At 37.5% G+C, this 19125-nt stretch overlaps 3 protein-coding genes across 4 annotated transcripts; 1 reads left to right on the forward strand and 2 right to left on the reverse strand.

The window, feature by feature from the left end:
* Positions 1-345: 345 nt before the first annotated feature.
* On the reverse strand, positions 346-5407 carry LOC103937940 (pumilio homolog 24). The gene is made up of 17 exons (XM_009347926.3): positions 5136-5407; positions 4954-5007; positions 4140-4201; positions 3965-4046; positions 3753-3876; positions 3524-3607; positions 3284-3398; positions 3055-3205; positions 2818-2931; positions 2641-2712; positions 2411-2461; positions 2210-2260; positions 1979-2086; positions 1670-1855; positions 1477-1551; positions 1057-1316; positions 346-695 (listed from the first exon to the last, which is right to left on the reverse strand). Exons 1-17 carry the CDS (start codon positions 5370-5372, stop codon positions 557-559), a joined length of 1965 nt encoding a protein of 654 aa, XP_009346201.2. The 5' UTR covers positions 5373-5407; the 3' UTR covers positions 346-556.
* Positions 5408-7256: 1849 nt separating this feature from the next.
* On the reverse strand, positions 7257-7661 carry LOC125477380. Its single transcript, XM_048584410.1, has 2 exons — positions 7569-7661; positions 7257-7514 (listed from the first exon to the last, which is right to left on the reverse strand). The coding sequence occupies exons 1-2, from the start codon at positions 7659-7661 to the stop codon at positions 7257-7259; spliced, it is 351 nt and encodes a 116-aa protein (XP_048440367.1).
* A 2891-nt stretch (positions 7662-10552) lies between these two features.
* On the forward strand, positions 10553-17763 carry LOC103937942 (topless-related protein 2). 2 transcript variants are annotated; one of them, XM_009347929.3, is made up of 25 exons: positions 10554-10878; positions 10976-11155; positions 11274-11387; positions 11463-11621; positions 11742-11916; positions 12026-12155; positions 12548-12663; positions 12790-12925; positions 13018-13127; positions 13357-13426; positions 13505-13578; positions 13672-13767; positions 13852-13944; positions 14320-14447; positions 14553-14787; positions 14878-15036; positions 15149-15244; positions 15487-15693; positions 15769-15879; positions 16006-16182; positions 16308-16436; positions 16527-16622; positions 16706-16888; positions 16967-17142; positions 17392-17763. In XM_009347929.3, exons 1-25 carry the CDS (start codon positions 10799-10801, stop codon positions 17585-17587), a joined length of 3426 nt encoding a protein of 1141 aa, XP_009346204.2. In that variant the 5' UTR covers positions 10554-10798; the 3' UTR covers positions 17588-17763. The 2 variants fall into 2 exon arrangements, with proteins under 2 accessions (XP_009346203.2, XP_009346204.2); XM_009347928.3 differs by having other exon boundaries at positions 10553-10878; positions 13357-13578.
* The last annotated feature ends 1362 nt before the right edge of the window (positions 17764-19125 follow it).

Here is a 19125-nt window from a genome sequence, read left to right on the forward strand (position 1 = left end):
AATAGTTCTTGAATTTGCATAACTCCTTACTTTGGTATTTGGAATTTAAAATAAATAAAATTAGTTCTTGAATTTATCCTCCATCAATCATTTTGGTAATATCCGTTAAATAAAATAAAAAGACAAAAACACCCTTATTTTTGTCCAATCATTTTGGCCCATTGTTTGATAAAAATTGAAAGTATTTTTGTCAATTTAATTCTTATTTAACAGAATTTTTAGCCAAATGATCAAAATGATTAATGGCGGACAAACTCAAAGACCATTTTTATTGATTTGAAATCTGGACCAAAGTGAATAGTTACGCTAATCTCATGGACTATTTTGGCTAGAATGCGCAGAATCTTGCTAACCAAAACCAAAATGTATAATTTTCTTAGATTGTACCAACCACATTACAAAATTGTATAAATATAAAGAGATACACTCAATACAAAATTTTTAAGCTGGCCTTTAGCTACATTCAGTCAAAAGAGCCATGCCGGCAGGTGGCGTGGAGCTGGAGCTGGGGTCACTTTGTGTTTTAGCTCGGGGACTATAGAAGACCACAACTTCCTCATTCCTTCTTTCCGGTGGCTACTTTTGGATCGGGCACTTTGAGAATGCCACCGTCTATCAACTTCTTCAACTCCTTCTTTGCCAGTTGATTTACCTTAGAGTCTGAGGATTCTAAGAATGCAGCAATTACCTTTCCGCTGCAATCACGGAGAGAGAAAATAACAAATTAGAAAAGAAAAAAAAAACACCCCGACAACTATAAGTACAGTACAAAAACACTTCAGTAGCTCAATTGAAGAAAAAACAACTCATCTATCCACATGTCGTACTCTGATTGATTATTAGTTGTGAAATGTTTCGCCCATTATCAAGTCCGTTGAGTATTTTCTCTAAACTATTGGGTTTGAAGTGTTATTCTCTAAAGAGTAATGTTATCGAGAACTTGCATGTGAAAAGACGAAAAGAAAATTACAAATAAGAACAAAAGAAAGAATCACATGCTTTCTGATGCTCAGTCACAAGCATCATAATACTGGGAAACAAGACAACGAGGCTGACCTGTGACCTTGGGCCCACAACTCACACTTTCCTTTGAGTGCTTTGTTCCACAAAGTGGAAGCAAATGTGGGGCAGTCCAGGATTAATTTTCTTATGGTCCGACTGGAATGGAAATTTTCAAGGATGTGTTCCTCTTTTGAGTCCTCTTTGGATTCTTGGGATTTCGGTTCTGCTACAAGAGATGCTATAGTTTCATATAACTCACTCAACTTGTCATCCAAAGTTGGGTGGAGAATTCCACCGGCACCCCCAGTTGCAACCTGCAAAACATTCAAAAGTTAAAAACACACGAAAATCGAACAGTGTCGAAATTTCTCCAACATTTCAAGCTGCACATTTGATAACCGGAGCCAGGAAATTGGCTAAAATTTTTTCATTGTTTAAAGTATCTGCATTAAACGGAACTAGTGAAATATGTACCTCATATATGACTTCTTTGCCAAAATTTGATCTAAGCAATTCCCCGGCACTTGTAATGCATACATCAACTAGCTTCTGCAATGCATACCCCATCAAAGTCCAAGTCTTAGTATAAAAAATGGTCGAGCTGAATTTCAAATCAACTTCACTAATAATATCTCTGGTTAAACTGTTTTGTGTTAAGGCAACAAACCTCAGCCAGCCCACTCTGGACTAACAACTCCTGCCTTCGAATGGCAGGATCCTTTTTTCCCCCCTCAACCGAGTGGAGGCCATCCTCAGCATTCGTATCCGCTTCATCTAATTCCAAATCACGACTGCCCTCTTCACCAGAGTTGTTAACCTTTGAAGATTTTGTCTCGGAATTGTCATGTTCAGCCTAGGAATAGATGGAAATAGAGTAAGTTCTCGTGCATAGATGGAAATAGAGTAAGTTCTCGTGCATATGAATCACTAGCCAAATACATTTCTAATTTCTACAAAAAGAGAATAAAAGATCTACCTTGTTGGAAAGAGAAGGGATAGACAAACTGAGGGAAGCCAGGTCATCGGGAGTCAAATAGCGTGAACAATTTGGATGAAGTAACTGCAGTAATGGGCGCCTTCCGTTCTGAAAGATTGCAAACAGAAAACCATCTCTTAGGAATGTAGAGAGTAAGTTGAAATAGGGTTACTACAGATTGTAGATATGAAAACATGATCAAGCCTTTAGGTGGTAGATAGAAATGACAACCTTATCAAGAACAAGATCCTTTAGATTTTCTTGAAGCTCATGAATGACAACCTGTAAAAAGTAGTAACTGAATTAGAAAGGTTCACCAGAAATCTGTTTATACCACAACCCCCCTCCTCTCCCTCCACCACCCCCTGCAGTGAAAATATTAATAATAACAATAAAACCTTATCTGCAACAAACATCACAAGAAAAGCAGACCTTTGTAGTAAGCTTCGTATCATCAATAGTTGAAACGAGGCAAACAAGCACCTGGGAAGTATAGAGTGTATTAATTTCAGATATGCACAATATTATAGTAAGCTTTACGAAGACAACTGCAACAATACAGAAAGAAGTATAGAAATAAAAAAATGAATGCATGAAATCACAAATTTAGTGCTAAAATAATGAAAAAGGGAAAAAATAAATAAAGTCTCCTAAAGCTTTACCATACTTCCACCTTGATCAAGAGCTATTTTATGAACGTGGCCTTTCATTCCTTTGATTATCTTCTTTCTTTCCTAAATACAAGTCATGAAATTAAACGATAATGTAGATTAGTAGCCAAAATTCCAACACATATATTCAACTTACATCAATTTGCACTTGATATGAAAACAATCAACCTTTGAACTGCCATGCTTGACACAAAGCATCCCAACCTTAGATCCATCCTTTGTGTGGATCACCCGAACAAGAAGTGGGCCAGACAACTGTTTAATTACATCTGTGGCAGAGAACTTAAAACCAAAAACTTGATATTTAGAAAGGGGAGACAAAATTACAAGTAAACGCCTGTATCGTAGGCCAAGGAATTGGGATGTTCAGGAAATGATAATTTGCAATTACTATCTCAATCACACCTGTTCAGCTATTGTGAAGTACTCTATCAACACCCTGTGTACTATAGAGTGATCAATTATTCCTTTCTCTAAAATTGGTTGAATCACTGAGGTCATGTGCCGCAACACCAAAGATTTCTGCAGATCTAGCTTTGAAATTATATCTAGTAACCTGAAATTTGATACAAAGTGCAATGAGAATGTGATAACATTACATTTGTGTAAAATGATTCTACAGCTGTTCCTTTACCTGCCCTCATTCTTCGAGACCAAGTCCTTAAACAACTGAAGCTCCGTAGAATATAGTTCCACCAAAAGTTCATGCTTTTGAGTTGCATTTCCCAATTGGTATGCATGCTCAACGACTATAAGAGGATTTAGAAAATAGCAATAATATTATAACTGCTTAGAGTGTGAGAAAGGAAACAAAAATGGTTGGTTGGATATTGTGAGATATATCTCCAAGTACTGCAGAGCGCATCTAACATACCTACAGAACCAACCATGTGACGAAGAAGGGAAGCAACATGTCCTCGGAGAGATGAGATAAATGCCGCTAGCTGCATTTTGGAGGCTTCCAAATAAAGAAATGGTAACAACTTAATAATTTCTCAGAAACTAAAAGGTTGTGCACTACCAATCATATTCAAACTATAATAAATTTGTATGAAAGTCAAAGACTATAGTTTATACACACATACTTCTAAGCTGAACCATACCATTGTCTAACATTTTGGTCACCAGATGAACAGCATACGTGTTGCATGCAAGAGTAAGAAGATGTGGCTGAAGCTCCTCAAAAACTGCATCCTTTTCCGCTTGTGAACAGTACTTAACGCAAGTCTAAGGTAAAAGGAGAACATAAATACAGGCTACTAAAAGAAAACAAAAACTTCAAACTTCAAAGTATTTGATACATGAAGATAAAAACCTGCAGAACACGAGAGGACACATGGGAGCTTGCGATTTCAGGAATTTTCCCCTTCATTTTCTCTACCGCTTCACTCACCAACCTTACCAAGGTTCATAGATAACAAGAATAAGCAAATGAAGAATGTAGCTATAAAGAGGGATGATTGAGGTAGAATTGCATTATAACTACATACTTGGATCGATCTTCTTTGGAAATATTTCGTTGCCGCATCTTTTCCCACAGATGTGCAAGCTCCTATTAAAATAAGGGGTAAAACAAGGTTCATCCCATTTTCACAATAAGCACGTAGTTTGAGGATTTAAATGTGGTTAAGTTAAGGGGTTGTCTTTGCACATGTAACACAATGAATGATAGCTAGAGATGAAGCGTGAATTAAACGAGGCAGTGTTTTGAGCTAAAAAATGAAGTAATTTGGAGTGAGTACCAAGCCTGGTGCACATTTTTGCATGTTATAACAAAAGGCCAAGTTTCATCTACTGATTAACATTCGAATTATGACAAACAAGCACAACCAATACCTGTTGATGTTTTCCTTTTCCTATTACGCTATGTTTGGATGAAGAAATTTAAGATTACTAAGGAACTTTAAAATGACGGTAGTTGAAATGACGGGATTTTATTTACTAGAATTTGTGAATTTTCTTGTTTAGTTAACCTAAAAGAACAATAGAATTGAATATGGAATTTGTTATTTTTAAACTCTCAATCATAGAAATTGGGAAATGACACCTATTTACCTGGAATTTAAACTTGGGAATTGGAGATCCCAAATTCCAAGTTTTTTTTCAACGTGGAAATTCTAAATTTCTATGTTTATGAATCCGAACAAAAGAATTGGTGCATGTCAATTTATAAATTCTGACTTTTACCCAAATTCCAAGTTTGTTTCCCTCATCCAAACATAGTGTTAATCATTTGCAAATTCAAATGCATATCCAAACAATTTAGAATAAAAAAGAAAGAAAAAAGGGGGAACAAACACTCACTTGCTCTAAATTGTAATGACGCTTCCGCTTCTTCTTCCTAGCCTCTGCAAGCTCCTGCAACAAAAACCCACAAATCAAAATTGCCGATTTATCATTAAAAAACAAAACTCAGCAGCACATTCTTATTGCTGGAAACAAAAAAAAACACCCAATTATTTCGTTCACGTTGATCAGATATCGACCTTGGCACGGAGGCGGCCCTCTTGCTTCGAAAGCGGAACTTGTTTCTCATGATCGAGTCCCGGTTCTCGGGGCTTGAAAGGTTTGGGGGGTTTCTTGAAGTCGGTGCTTCGAGGATTTGAGGGCTTGGAGTCGAGGAGCTTGGGCTTCTTGGAAGTCGAGCTGTTGGTCTCCGGCTTATTGCCTGGGATTTGCTTCCTCTTCTTTGGCGAGCTCTTCTCCTGCTTCTTCGCCGCCATTGGAGTAAGACTGGAGTTCTCTTATCTGTTTAGAAGAGGACAGTCCTGTTCTATCGAAGGGTTTTTCCAGGGTTTTAGATTTCGGGTATGGGCCGATACGGGTTTGCTTGAAAAGCATATGGGTTTCCCGGCCTGCGGCCCAAATATGGGTATACCGGTAAGTTAAAATAAAATAAAGGCTTAATTGGATTGCTCTGTGGCAAAAAAAATCGAGAGTTAGACGAAATTTTTAATTTTGAACATAAATTTTAAAAACTTCATCGTATGGGTTTAAAATCCTAATTTTTTAGAACATTGGCTATCTTTCAACTACCTTTACACCATGAAAACTATTAATTCAATTAGACCTAAAATAAAATTAGTTACCTGAATTTACGTTTTTCTTTCCAGCAAAAGATATATAATTTTATTAGTGTTAACGGAAACGATTACATCCTTAGAAATAACATTAAACAACAACGTAAACTCAAATACAGTTCAATGATTGAAATACAACGAAACCAACACAAGCATGATGTTGCCGTGTACTATTTTTTTTGAAATACCACTATGCTTACACTACCTTAGGCCATCTCCAACCGAAGGATCCAGAGGGCCAGAGGGCTGAAAATAGTTTGAAAACCGTCTCCAACCGAAGGCTAGGCTAGATGGCTCGTGAAATCTGAAAGGGTCCCACTGAATCTGAAAGGGTTGAAAGGCTGGCGGCATTCCTGTCGGTTAGCTAAAATTTAAATGCAACAGCTAGCTGATGTCAGCTAGCCGTTGCATTTGATTTTATTTTATTTTTTTACAGTTTTATTATTATTTTTTATTTAGAAAAAGTTTCCTATAACTTCTATTTCACAAAATCTGTTTCATTTTATTTTAAATTCTATTTTTTTCTTATAACTTCTATTTCACAAAATTTGTTTCTTATTTTTTTTAAATTATATTTTTTTCCTATAACTTCCTAAGCCATTATACAACATTAAATTAAATTAAGTAACATGAAACAACATTAAACAATATGAAACAACATTAAATAACATTAACCAACATACAAATTATACAAAATAAAAAAAAAAACATTTAACAACATGAAACTCAAACAATATTTTTAAAAACATTTAACAACATAAAACTTAAACGCCTACTCCTCCATACTTCTTTTGGCCCAAAGATGTGCAACAAGATCTTATTGTAGGTACTTGTTTGTGGCATGAGAACATATTATTCTATAGCGCCTCATTTACTTATTTATAGAGATACTACTAATTTTTGGATTGAAAGGCAAATTATGCTCATCATATATTTTTGTACGAGCCCTTCTTGACCTATTTGGATCTTCTTGGTTGTCATCGGACTCTCCATCAATATACCCATCTCGCTCATCCTCCACTATCATATTGTGTACTATGATGCAAGACATCATGATGGAGTCCAAATTTTATCAACTCCACCCTCTTACCAGTTCGCTAATGATCTTCTACTGTGCTTGTAGAATACTGAAAGCTCTCTCAACATCTTTCTGGTATGCCTCTTGGTGTAAGGTAAACAACTTTTTTGCATCATTCCTAGGGTTTGGAATTGCTTGAACAAGTGTCGCCCACTTTGGGTAGATGTCATCTGCCAAGTAATACCCCATATTGTATTGACAGTTGTTGATGTAGTAGTCAAGTTGGGGTGTTTTACCTTCTGTCAAGTTATTGAAGAGAGGTGAATGCCCAAGAACTGTAATGTCATTTTGGAATCCAGGGACTCCAAAGAAAGCATGCCAAATTCATGTGTCATATAAGTCAACCATCTTTGACACAACAATTGGCTTTCTCAACCTTCCGCTAAAGCCTCATTGCCATCCGGTGGGACAGTTCTTCCAATCCCAATGCATGCAATTTAATGACTTTATCATGCCGGAAACCCGCGGTCTTCAGCTTTGCGAAGGAGCCGCTTCAGATCTTCTTGATTTGGCTTGCAGAGGTACTCGTCGTTGTAAACCTGAATAATTGTGTCACATAATTGTTCAAGAGTATCAAGGTATGTAGACTCAGACATACCATAAGTTTCATCCATCAAATCAGCTGAGGAGCCATATGCCATCATTCGGAGTGCAACAGTAACCTTCTGATAAGGTGAAAAACCAAGGCGACCTGCTCTGTCCCGCTTCTGTTGAAAGTATGGATTGACGTGTTAGACATCACGAAGTAAATGCTTGAAGACATGACGCCTCATCCGGAAGTGACGTCTGAAATCCTCTTCTATGTACACCGAGTTGGGGTCGAAGTAGTTGTTCATCAGATTGGCATGCGACATTGCTCTGTTTCGTGGTTTGTAAGAGTAACCAACAATAGAGCCACCCCATTGAGGTTGTTCCTCAGTTGGCTAATACATCATGGTCACAGTCATGGCTGCTGCTCTGTTTTGTTTGTTGCGCCTTACTTGAACTTCTTCATCAGACTCCTCATGTTCTCGTCTCATTTGCGCTCATTTTGCTTCCAATTTGGAATTGGATGAGGACCTCCAGTTGGAATCCGAAGACGATCCAAAGTTGGAATTCATTGCAAACTTGAATTAAAAAAGATTGAATTGAAAGAGATTGAATTGAAAGAGATTGAATTGAAAGAGATTGAATTGAAATAGATTGAATTTAAAGTTGTGTGAATTATAGCTCAATATCCACCTTATTTATAGCAAAAGAAAAATTCAAATCCAACAGCTAGTTGACGTCACTTAGCTGTTGGATTTGAATTTAAGTTGTAGTTTTTAAATAATAAATTATGTTTGGCCCTATGGCCCTTTAGTCCTCGGTTGGAGACGAAGGCAAATATGGCCCTGTACTGTTCATTAAAATATTAATTTCTTGGTGGACCAGATGGTTAAAACGAGCCATTTGCCCAACCCTAGATTGAAGATGACCTTATATGTTTACAATTCATTTTTCTCCTTCAACCAAACCTACCCATCAAGGCTGGGCCAAGCTTGAGGCAAGCAAGGCCAAAGACTTGAGCCACAATTTGTTCAAAAGCATAAAGTTTGAAACATTTCTTTATATATATATATATATATGTGGGGGTTGTGGGAAAATATTTTTACTGTTTTTGAGCTTTTAGGTTATATGACATCCAACCGTCTTGATTAATTTATCAAATAACATGGATGCGGATGTGGTTATATATTTATCAGAAAAAAAAAATTAAAATAAAAAGGTCACAAGAGCAACTAGTTCCAAAGGGATGACACAAACAAAAGTAGTGCAGTCCCAAATATAAGAGTTAGAGCCAAGGAGTGTTCATCTGGAGAACGATCGCCAAATTACAAATTCAAAACCAAGTACATGAAGGATGCAGATTTATTCAAGAAGAATTAGGTTTTATTTTCATGGAAGATAAAATAATTTTTTGAATGGAATTATTCTTGTTTGGATTTCATATTAGCTCTTTTGCTTTTTAGTTGACAAATCGTATTCAGCCTGTTAAGAAGTCACTGCATCAAGTATGAATTTCGGCAATGGCATAGGTGGTTTTTGTTGGAGAGTTGCGGACCTAAACGGCATATCTGCAAGATGGATCCGGATTCTATCTTCTATTTTTTTTTTCTTTTCAGTCCATTTATATTCGGAGAAGGGTGGGTTGGGGAGAGAATCTCGAGATGAGAGAATCCTACCATGAGCAAACTTTTAATGCAATATATTTAAAGAAAGAAGACGTCAAATATATATAATTTAAATTTTTAACGTACGGCTCTCATTGACTAATAAAATATAAAATATAAAATAATTCTAATTATATTTTAATAGTTATAGTAACTATGAGGCCCAATATTAATTACAAAATAAATACATATACATTAACACCATTTCCAACCCTTGAAGTAAAATCTAATATTTTTAACTCAAAAAATTTAAGTTTTAACCCAGAAACAGTTTTTCTACTCCAAGCCTTCAGGTCTAAATTTTTTAGCCCGAGATTATTAAGAAATAAATTTAGGCTAATTTCTTTAAGCATTTAAAAAAATAATTATGTACACTATCCTAATTTAATTTTATGAACATTTTAACTTAAAAAATATTTAGATTCCAATAAATATTGAAAAATCACTAAATTTGGGTGATTTTGAGTTAAATAATTTTTTTTAATTATTTTAGCTGTTGAATTAAAATTTGGGTCGTTAAATTTTTTTTACCGTTGGATTTGATTATATTCGATCGCAGCCTATAGATTCAATAAATATATAAATATAAAACTAAAAAAAAAGTTTGAATATGGACCGTTGGATGAACTAACGACCCATTTGATTGTGACTGCACAATCAGAAAAAGAGCCATTAGGCTCATGATTGCCATCAGACAAGTGGGCGACAAGCCCACATGGGTGCAACTTTTCTGTTGCTGGGCTTGGTGCGTGCCGAGCGTGCACGTGTCCAAGCCTGACATTTGGGCTTCAAATGCCAAATTTCACTCTCACTTGTTGGCTCCACCACTAATTTTGGGATAAATCTTGAGGGACATTTGAGTTTGTATTAGGTTCTAACATTTAACCCACTTTAAAACAAAAGTTGGAGAGAAATGAGGAGGGAATAGAAGAGAAAAATAGACTTACTCCAAAAATTGGAGTTGGTGTAAAAAAAAAAAAGATTTAACATTTGTATCCGCGATTAAATAAAAATTTGACGCTTTATATTTGACATTTAACAAAGGTTGCAATCGTGTGTCGCTGGTAGGACATCAAGTGGAGAGCTTGACACGTAGACACCCGACAATGAAATGGGAAGTGGTGGACGTGACCCCGTATATTCAATCCCATTTGATTTTTCAGCTTCGATTCCGGAACCGAAACCTCCTTTTCAGGACACCAATCATCTACTGTCCCCTCCCAGCAACCACATCTCTCCAACCCATCAAATTCTGACACGCCTACACAACAACCACAGCTTCAACGGTCCTCACGGTTATAGCGCCGCACCCAATAACCGCCCCTAACCAAGTGGAATCTCCTCCTTTTACGAAATGATGACCCACTGCGCTGCGCCTCACAGTTCTTGGTTCCCCACTCTGTAGATAAGCCATGCTGCTTATTATCAACAAGCTTATCAATCGCTCACTTTCAGTGATAAGTTATCAGTGATGGCTGATAGGTGGGTGCAAAACAAAGACCCTGCAAACCGCATCGAAGAAAGTGCGAGCAACTCCTATTTTCTCACTCTCCCTCTCTCTCTCCTCTTTATCTTTTTCTCCTTTTCTCTCGTTGTGCTTCTGCACTGTTGTCGTTGAACGCCAAATCATGGAACCTGAAACCCTAGACCCTTTTCACTTGCCCTAAAAACCGATTGAAAAACCGCCCACCTCCACCCAAGACGCCGCTGTTTCCACCCATTTCTCCTCCGCCGCCTCCTCCCCCGCGAACCGAAAGTTTCGAGCTTGAGATTTGAAATCGACGGCCGAAGAAACAAAGATGTCGTCTTTGAGCAGAGAACTGGTGTTCCTGATCCTGCAATTTCTGGAGGAAGAGAAATTCAAGGAGTCTGTACACAGGTGGGCATTTTTTTTTTTTTTTACTTTTCAATTTTTGGGGGTTTTGAATTAATTTTAGCGGTTTATGGTTTGAAATTTGAATTGGTTGGGAGCTCAGGCTGGAGCAGGAATCGGGATACTTCTTCAACATGAAGTACTTCGAGGAGAAGGCGCTGGCGGGAGAGTGGGATGAGGTCGAGAAGTACCTCTCTGGGTTCACCAAGGTCGATGAGAATCGCTATTCGATGAAGATTTTCTTTGAGGTTCGAAAGCAGAAGTATCTCGAGGCGCTTGACAGGTTTCGATTTTGATCATTTCTGTTTTTCTCTGTGTGTATGCATGTATGATTGTTTTGTGGAATGTGTTAATTGTTTGTGTTTTGGTGATGGGTTTTTTTGTGTTGGGAATGATGTCAGGAATGACAGAGCTAAGGCAGTTGAGATACTGGTGAAGGATTTGAAAGTGTTCTCAACGTTTAATGAAGAATTGTACAAGGAAATTACGCATCTTTTGACTCTCGAAAACTTCAGGTGAATCATGTTTTAGGTTATTTTGAACGTGTATGTAGGTTGGGTTTTATAACTCTTAATTTTAATCTGATGCAGAGAAAATGAGCAGTTATCGAAATACGGTGATACTAAGTCAGCTAGAAGCATAATGCTAGTAGAGCTTAAAAAGTTGATAGAAGCAAATCCTCTTTTCCGAGAGAAGCTTGGTTTACCCACTCTAAAGGCTTCACGCTTGCGAACTCTAATTAATCAAAGGTACTTTGGTGTTTGTAATGCCTTTCCACTTTTGCATTTTGTATGAAGGTAGATCTCGCAGTCAATATCATTGATTACAGTTTGTAAAAGTTGTGAAGCATTAAATTATGGTTATTGCAGTCTAAATTGGCAGCACCAGCTGTGCAAGAACCCAAGGCCAAATCCTGACATTAAAACCTTATTCATGGATCACTCGTGTTCTCCGACAAATGGGGCTCGTGCATCCACGCCAGTTACTCTTCCAGTTGCAGCTCTTGCGAAGCCAACTTATGCTCCTCTAGGAGCACCTGGTGGAGTATGTTCATATCCTTCGTCATAATTTTATAGATGTTGAAATTTCTTTCAACTATGCTGACGTTGTGATGTTTCAATATGCTTTTTTTTTCCGCTGCTGTCGTGTACAGCCTTTTCCGCCGGCTGCTGCAGCTGCAGCTAATGCAAATTTAGCAGGATGGATGTCAAATGCTAATCCTTCCTTGTCTGTGCAATCAGCTGTTGTTGCTGCTTCACCCTTCCCTGTTCAACCCAGTCAAGGTGTGTTTTTCATTCTTCTGAAATTTAGGCTACAGCTTAACAAAAGTTGAAGAATATTTTTTTGGATCCATGTTTATTTCACTTTCATTCTTTGTTTTGAAACACAATGTTAATAAGGTGATAATGTAGACTTAAGAAGAAAATATAGTCACAAATTTGTGTCAGTAAGGAGTAAGGAGGTTAAACAAACTCTTCTAGATTAGTTCTTTTGTGCTTGGTCATTCCGTTTGTTTATTGAGCATAGTAAGAATAAGTAATTCATTTATCACCAGAAGTATTTACTGTTGAGCTTGCTTGTCATTGTTTTGCTTGCTTAAAGTATCAGATAACAGAATATAGTTCATATTTTTCAAGCTATTTGGTAATTGAAAACAACTTTGCTGCCTGAACAGTTTCTGGTTTAAAGCATCCAAGAACACCGTCAAATGCTCTTGGAATGGGTGATTATCCAAACTCAGATCACGAGCAACTAATGAAACGCCTACGATCTGCACAACCTGTTGATGAGGTATTATTGAACAGATTAAATTTTCTGCATAATTTATGGATGCCCTCTTTCTTGCATTTTGTGGTTCTGTATCTAGATGGTCCACTGTTGCAAATTATTATGGAGCTTCCTACTTCATTTATTCAGGTCAGTTATCCTCCCCCTCCCCAACATGCTTCCTGGTCACTAGATGACCTGCCGAGAACTGTAGCGTGCACTCTTCATCAAGGGTTCACTGTGATAAGCATGGATTTCCACCCTTCTCACCACACATTACTTGCTGGTAGGTTTTATTTACCGCCTAACATAAATTGTACTTTTTGTCTTTATGCAACTTCTATTCATAGCTTACTTAAGAATTATGTTTATAAATAGTTGGCTGTAGTAATGGCGAAATTGCACTATGGGAAGTTGGGATGCGAGAGAGGCTAGTGTCAAAGCCATTCAAAGTATGGAATACGACTACTTATTCTAATGCATTTCAGGTGTGTATCTCATTACTAAATCAGAACCTTATACATCCTCTCAGTATTCTCTATCCCGTCTTTAAAACCATCATATTTATGTGTGCTTAGAAGGTTCGATCTGCTTTCAAAGTATTGGTGTCGTCATGATATTTAGTTAATGGTTATTATAAGAGGCCTGCACTATGTATGATTAATTGATTATTGAGCATTGATCACTTCTGTCAGTTAACCTTTAGCCCCCTTGTAGGTTGCTATGGTCAAAGATACAACGATATCTGTAAGCCGTGTATCATGGAATCAAGATGGAAGCTTAATTGGTATGTGCAACTACAGCGCATCTCTAGCATATTTTGAATGCAAATTTGGATATAATTCTAGGTATTTTTGTTGTACAGGTGTTGCATTTACCAAACACTTGGTTCATTTGTACGCTTATCAAGGACCTACTGATCTACGGCAACATTTGGAGGTATGTTTGATTCACTTTGTGCTAATTCAAGATCAAGAATATATTATTTGCCACTTTAGTTTGGACTGATGTTTGGATTTGTTTTTCTTATAGATTGACGCTCACAGTGGTAGTGTGAATGACTTAGCCTTTTCTCTTCCAAACAAGCAATTGTGTCTTATAACGTGTGGGGAGGACAAGCTGATAAAGGTGGGGGATGAAATATTGCAGCCTTCTATTTTTGTTTTAACTTGATCAATATTAAATGGATTATTTGTTTAAAAACATTAATAGGTTTGGGATTTGGCTGGAAGAAATCTATTCAGCTTTGAAGGTCATGAAGCACCTGTTTACTCGATTTGCCCCCACCAGAAGGAGAATATTCAGGTAAGCCATGTCCATTTGCTGAAGTCTGCATATGTGTTATGGCCACTTAATGTTACTAGTTCTCAAATGACTGATTGAATGTGGGTACTCTAATTTTATTTATATGTTAAACGGCCTGTTCAGTGTCACTAGAGTTCATTTGTGACTGTTCAAAGAACAAATAGCTCGAAGTGGTATACTTTCTTATTTATATCAGATTGCTTAGTGGTATAATTTCACAAAAGTTGTCATTAGAAGATAACTAATTATTACATTTACTGTTATTATAATAACTAACAACAAATGAGAGACAATGTTGTCGCATCAAGCTGTTCTTGCGGTTGCAGTGAAGATGCATCCTACTGATGTCCTGATTCCACCTTTTTATCTTTGCAGTTCATATTTTCAACTGCTGTTGATGGGAAAATAAAAGCTTGGCTTTATGACAATGTGGGCTCCAGGGTTGACTATGATGCTCCTGGGCACTGGTGCACCACAATGCTATACAGTGATGACGGAAATAGGTACATAGGACTATCCACATGGTTTATGCTGTAAAGTACCTTTGTCGCATACTTTTCTGTTCATGTGAAGATGTATGAGTTATAACTGATCCTCCTAAATCTCAGATTATTCTCTTGTGGGACTAGTAAAGATGGTGATTCTTTCCTCGTTGAATGGAATGAAAGTGAAGGGGCAATAAAGAGGACATATAACGGATTCCGAAAAAAATCTTCTGGGATAGTGCAGTTTGATACAACAAAAAATCACTTTTTGGCTGTTGGTGAAGATAACCAGATAAAGTTTTGGGATATGGATAGTACAAATGTTCTTACTACTACAGATGCTGAGGGTGGACTTCTGGTGAAACTCCTCATTATTTATACTGTTGATTAAAAGATTCCCTTGTTTTTAGATTTCATTCATTGACTGTGAACGTTGGGATTACTTCAGACTCTTCCCCGTTTGAGATTCAATAAGGAAGGAAATTTGCTTGCTGCTACCACGGCTGACAATGGAATCAAAGTTCTTGCTAATGCTGAGGGTTTCAGATCCTTAAGAGCAATTGAAACTCGATCTTATGAAGCATCCAGAGCACCTATTGAGATGAAGGTTTTTATTTCTGATTCCATGATAACCCTTTCATTCGTTTGTACATTCCTGTTTCTTGAAAAATAGATTTGCTCTTTGTTGAGAATTTGATGTATTCATGTACATTAATCAGGTATCTGGTTCTTCTATGGTTCCGAACATCAACCCAACCATTAATAAAGTGGAACGTATGGATACAAGCTCTCCTGCCAGACCGACTCATATTCTTGTACGTCATATAAATTATGCAATTCACATTCAAATTGTTTTGTCCTGTTTTTTTTTTTTTGAGAACTTAATTTTGATTGACTGGTTGGCATCATCTTGAAAAACCAATGTACAATTGAATCTTGTTAGTACTGAAATTTGGTAGCCATTGTCACCAAACTCAGTTTAATAAATTAACTAGGTGTATTATATTTTATCCGTAGTTCTGCTCTAGAATCTCATTCTGCTGCATATTTGTTGTAGAATGGAGCTGATTCTATGGCAAGAGCTGATTCTATGGCAAGGGCTGAGTCTATGGCAAGGGCCGATTCTATGGCAAGAAGCCTGGAAAAGAGAAGAAGTTTAGATGATGTATCTGACAAAATTAAACGTTGGGAACTGGCGGAGATTGTTGATCCGGTTCAGTGTCGGGTGGCTACCATGCCAGAAAGTAAAGATCCCGCTAACAAGGTTGGATTTGTTTTGTAGTTCCCTCTTTTGTTGTTTGTAGATAATTTTATTAATATGGTCTTAATTTTTGTTAAGGTTGCTCGACTTCTTTACACAAATTCTGGTTCTGGCATTCTGGCACTCGGTTCAAATGGGGTGCAGAAGCTATGGAAGTGGAGCCGCAGTGAACAAAATCCAAGTGGGAAGGTGATGGTCAATACACACATGAATACATATTTCTCTCTTTGCTTAGCTGCATGTATTCGATTGCATGAACATATAATGTGTTAACAACTTTCATAAAACTTATCTGACTTTTTTGTGGGTTAAAAGGCCACAGCAAGTGTTGTTCCCCAACATTGGCAACCCAACAGTGGTCTTTTAATGACCAATGATGTCTCAGAAAATGTTGAAGAAGCGGTTCCATGCATTGCACTCTCAAAAAATGATTCTTATGTGATGTCAGCCTGTGGAGGAAAAGTGTCTCTGTTCAACATGATGACTTTTAAGGTAATTTGATACGGATATAGTGCAGATCTATCCTACGACAGTTTCTATCAACTGCTATAGTTTGCATGATTCTGCATGTATTGAATTGACAAGCATGTTTGGGTTGAAAAATTCTTGGTTTGCAGGTGATGACAACTTTCATGCCACCTCCACCAGTCTCAACCTACCTGTCATTTCATCCTCTGGATAATAACATCATAGCAATAGGAATGGAAGATTCAACTATCCACATTTACAATGTTCGACTTGATGAGGTGATTGATTTAAGAATCTCTATATATGTTGACAAGTGATTGTATTGCTCTTGTTGGTTGCCAATGTAAATCGTGCTGCTCTTCTGTTAGGTCAAAGCAAAGCTGAAAGGCCACCAGAAGCACATTACTGGCTTAGCATTTTCTGTCAGCCTTAAACTCATGGTTTCATCAGGTGCTGACGCTCAAGTATGTGACAGCTCTTCTTATACTTTTGCTGTGCAACTTGATGTTTACAAGTTATTGGATTTATAAAGAAAATGATTTTGCAGCTATGCTTTTGGAACATGGATACATGGGATAAGAGGAAATCGGTTCCACTTCAGTTGCCCGCTGGAAAGGCTCCTGTTGGTGACACGCATGTGCAATTCTATTCTGATCAAGTCCGATTGTTGGTATACCATGAGACTCAACTAGCACTATATGATGCGGCCAAGTCGGAGTGCATTCGGCAGGTAATTAAACTTCTTGGATGAGTTACTTTTGTTTATGTGTACAACAAATCCCCTCATTTGTTTTTCTTTAAATTGCAGTGGATGCCACAAGATGTACTGCCTGCGCCAATATCTTGTGCAGCATATTCCTCCAGTAGTCAACTAGTTTATGCGGCTTTTACTGATGGTAATATTGGAGTATTTGATGCTGATAGTCTGAAACTAAGATGCCGTATTGCCATGTCGGTGTACTTACCACAAGCATCATCAAACAGGTATTACGGCATTTAACCATGACTGGTTTATGAGGTGGTCTATCAACGAATTATATCTGATTAATTTACCTAGATTCCCCCCGTGTTAGTATGAAAAAAGGAATTAGTTGAAGTAAAAGGAATTCAAAGTTGTGTGTCACCTATTGATTAAGTTGAAAAACGAAAAAGAAGAAAGATTTGTCTCCTGTTACTGCTAGAAGCGTCCATTGTATGGTTATTGATTATCTAAACTATTTTGCCCTTCAACAGCCCAACCGTGTACCCGCTGGCTCTAACAGCACATCTGCAGGAGCCGTACCAATTCGCTGTTGGACTGACAGATGGATCTGTTAAAGTTATAGAACCCTCGGAATCTGAGGGGAAGTGGGGAGTTTTGGTGCCTGTTGATAACGGAACACAGAACGGGTGGACAGCAACATCTTCGAGTAACAATCCAGCATCTTAGCAGCTCCATCTAGCAATTTCTATGTCCATTTCCTAGAGTTGGTTTGTGTTGTATTCACGTACTGCTACATCAGACTAGTAAGGGGTATAGCAAAATTTCATGTATATTTATATGTTTATCAGATAAATGTGTTTAATTATTTCATCAAATAATAGTTCCTTATCCCTCTGCTGCAATTTTCTGTTTGCATTGTTTTTGCCCACTTATCAATGCCCGATACATAAAAACTGGAAACTCGTATATTTTGTATTCATATCAAACTCGCTCAAGAAAACAGGATTCAGATTGAAAAATGCAGATGAGTTTTTGAGCACGATCTGTCGACTTCCGCTGTTTCTTTTTTATACAAGCGGAGTGAGGAGTTCGAGCACGGTACTTCATGTGCATGAGCTATGAACACTTTACACTAAGCCCTATATTGAACTCGCCACTAATATATATGTGGTCATAGTACGCATGAGTTGAATCTGAGACCTTCAACTGACTCGAATACGAGAGTGTGGAAGTAATCTACACACTACAACGACATAAACTTACCCTGGTGGTTGGAACATGGTTTAACTGTTTTATTTGTACTATTAGGTCACTGTGTGCCGTATAAAATTTATCCATAAAAGGCAAAACTTGCTAGATCTAGTGTCCTGTCAATTTCATAGGAAGAAACAGCAACCAGTTTACTAATAGTTGAAGAAAAAACAAAAGACAGGCAACGTTGTGGGGATTGGGACTTGAACAGGTCGGCGCACCTCACCAAAGGGTGCACTGTTTGGAGGGTCGTGATCCTATTGTGGCCAGCGATGTGTTCCCATCATGCCATGTGGGTATTGACCAAATATAATGAACATTTGACACGGACAAAAATCCAGGCTGCAGGGCTAGCTAGGGTTTATATTTGGAACTGTAGAGGGATGCGGTGCATGTTGGGATGTTTGTCATTTGTCATGCATGGGAATTTATCCGAGTTCCCATTCGATTTGACTACTGTGTATTGCTTAGTCGTTGGAGTTATATCATATGTGTACAAAACTTACACGCCAAGTATTATATGATGTGAGATGGCGTATAGCTTGATCATCACAATTAGCTTAGAGTTGGCATTTTGCGATTTTAGATTTGAGTTGTATTAACATCAGTGGCTCACAAACACATGAATAATTGTTAGTTGTTGATATTTTGTAGAACTTATTGCATGGATAACTAACCGTAACACTACCTTTTATAATTTAAAAGAGTGCTAAAGAGAAAATACCTTAATTATATACAAAGGTGATGTAAAACAAATAGCAAAATGGATTGAAGAGGAAATGGAGTGTCCGAACGCAACGGGAATTTGCAAATTTGGCTTCCGAGTTCTGATTTGGGCCCGTGATACTTTTAAGAAAGGAACGACGCCACGAATATGATGTATTTTGGTCATCCAGGTCATTTCAGCCTACAAAATACAATTTTAAGTTTTTCATAAAATTCGAACTTTTCGTTTGTCAGCTGAATTTATGTCTGTAGTCCTTTGAGTTGTCCCAACAGATGTATTACGTTTA

The sequence above is a fragment of a genome, unplaced genomic scaffold (assembly GCF_019419815.1).
Source record: "Pyrus x bretschneideri cultivar Hongxiangsu unplaced genomic scaffold, Pyrus_bretschneideri_v1 Contig21, whole genome shotgun sequence".
Taxonomy (NCBI): Eukaryota; Viridiplantae; Streptophyta; class Magnoliopsida; order Rosales; family Rosaceae; genus Pyrus; species Pyrus x bretschneideri.

What these genes read in the sequence shown, in the direction of transcription:
- LOC103937940 (XM_009347926.3), bottom strand. Translation starts at nt 5,372, where the DNA reads ATGGCGGCGAAGAAGCAGGAGAAGAGCTCGCCAAAGAAGAGGAAGCAA. An exon ending in TCACATGGTTGGTTCTGTAG is followed by an intron (nt 3,399 to 3,523) that starts GTATGTTAGATG and finishes ATCCTCTTATAG; the next exon opens with TCGTTGAGCATGCATACCAA. An exon ending in GCAAAGAAGTCATATATGAG is followed by an intron (nt 1,317 to 1,476) that starts GTACATATTTCA and finishes AATGTTTTGCAG; the next exon opens with GTTGCAACTGGGGGTGCCGG.
- LOC125477380 (XM_048584410.1), bottom strand. Translation starts at nt 7,661, where the DNA reads ATGTCGCATGCCAATCTGATGAACAACTACTTCGACCCCAACTCGGTG. An exon ending in ACTTCCGGATGAGGCGTCAT is followed by an intron (nt 7,515 to 7,568) that starts GTCTTCAAGCAT and finishes TACTTTCAACAG; the next exon opens with AAGCGGGACAGAGCAGGTCG.
- LOC103937942 (XM_009347928.3), top strand. Translation starts at nt 10,799, where the DNA reads ATGTCGTCTTTGAGCAGAGAACTGGTGTTCCTGATCCTGCAATTTCTG. An exon ending in GGGAGGACAAGCTGATAAAG is followed by an intron (nt 13,768 to 13,851) that starts GTGGGGGATGAA and finishes AAACATTAATAG; the next exon opens with GTTTGGGATTTGGCTGGAAG. An exon ending in CATCAGGTGCTGACGCTCAA is followed by an intron (nt 16,623 to 16,705) that starts GTATGTGACAGC and finishes ATGATTTTGCAG; the next exon opens with CTATGCTTTTGGAACATGGA.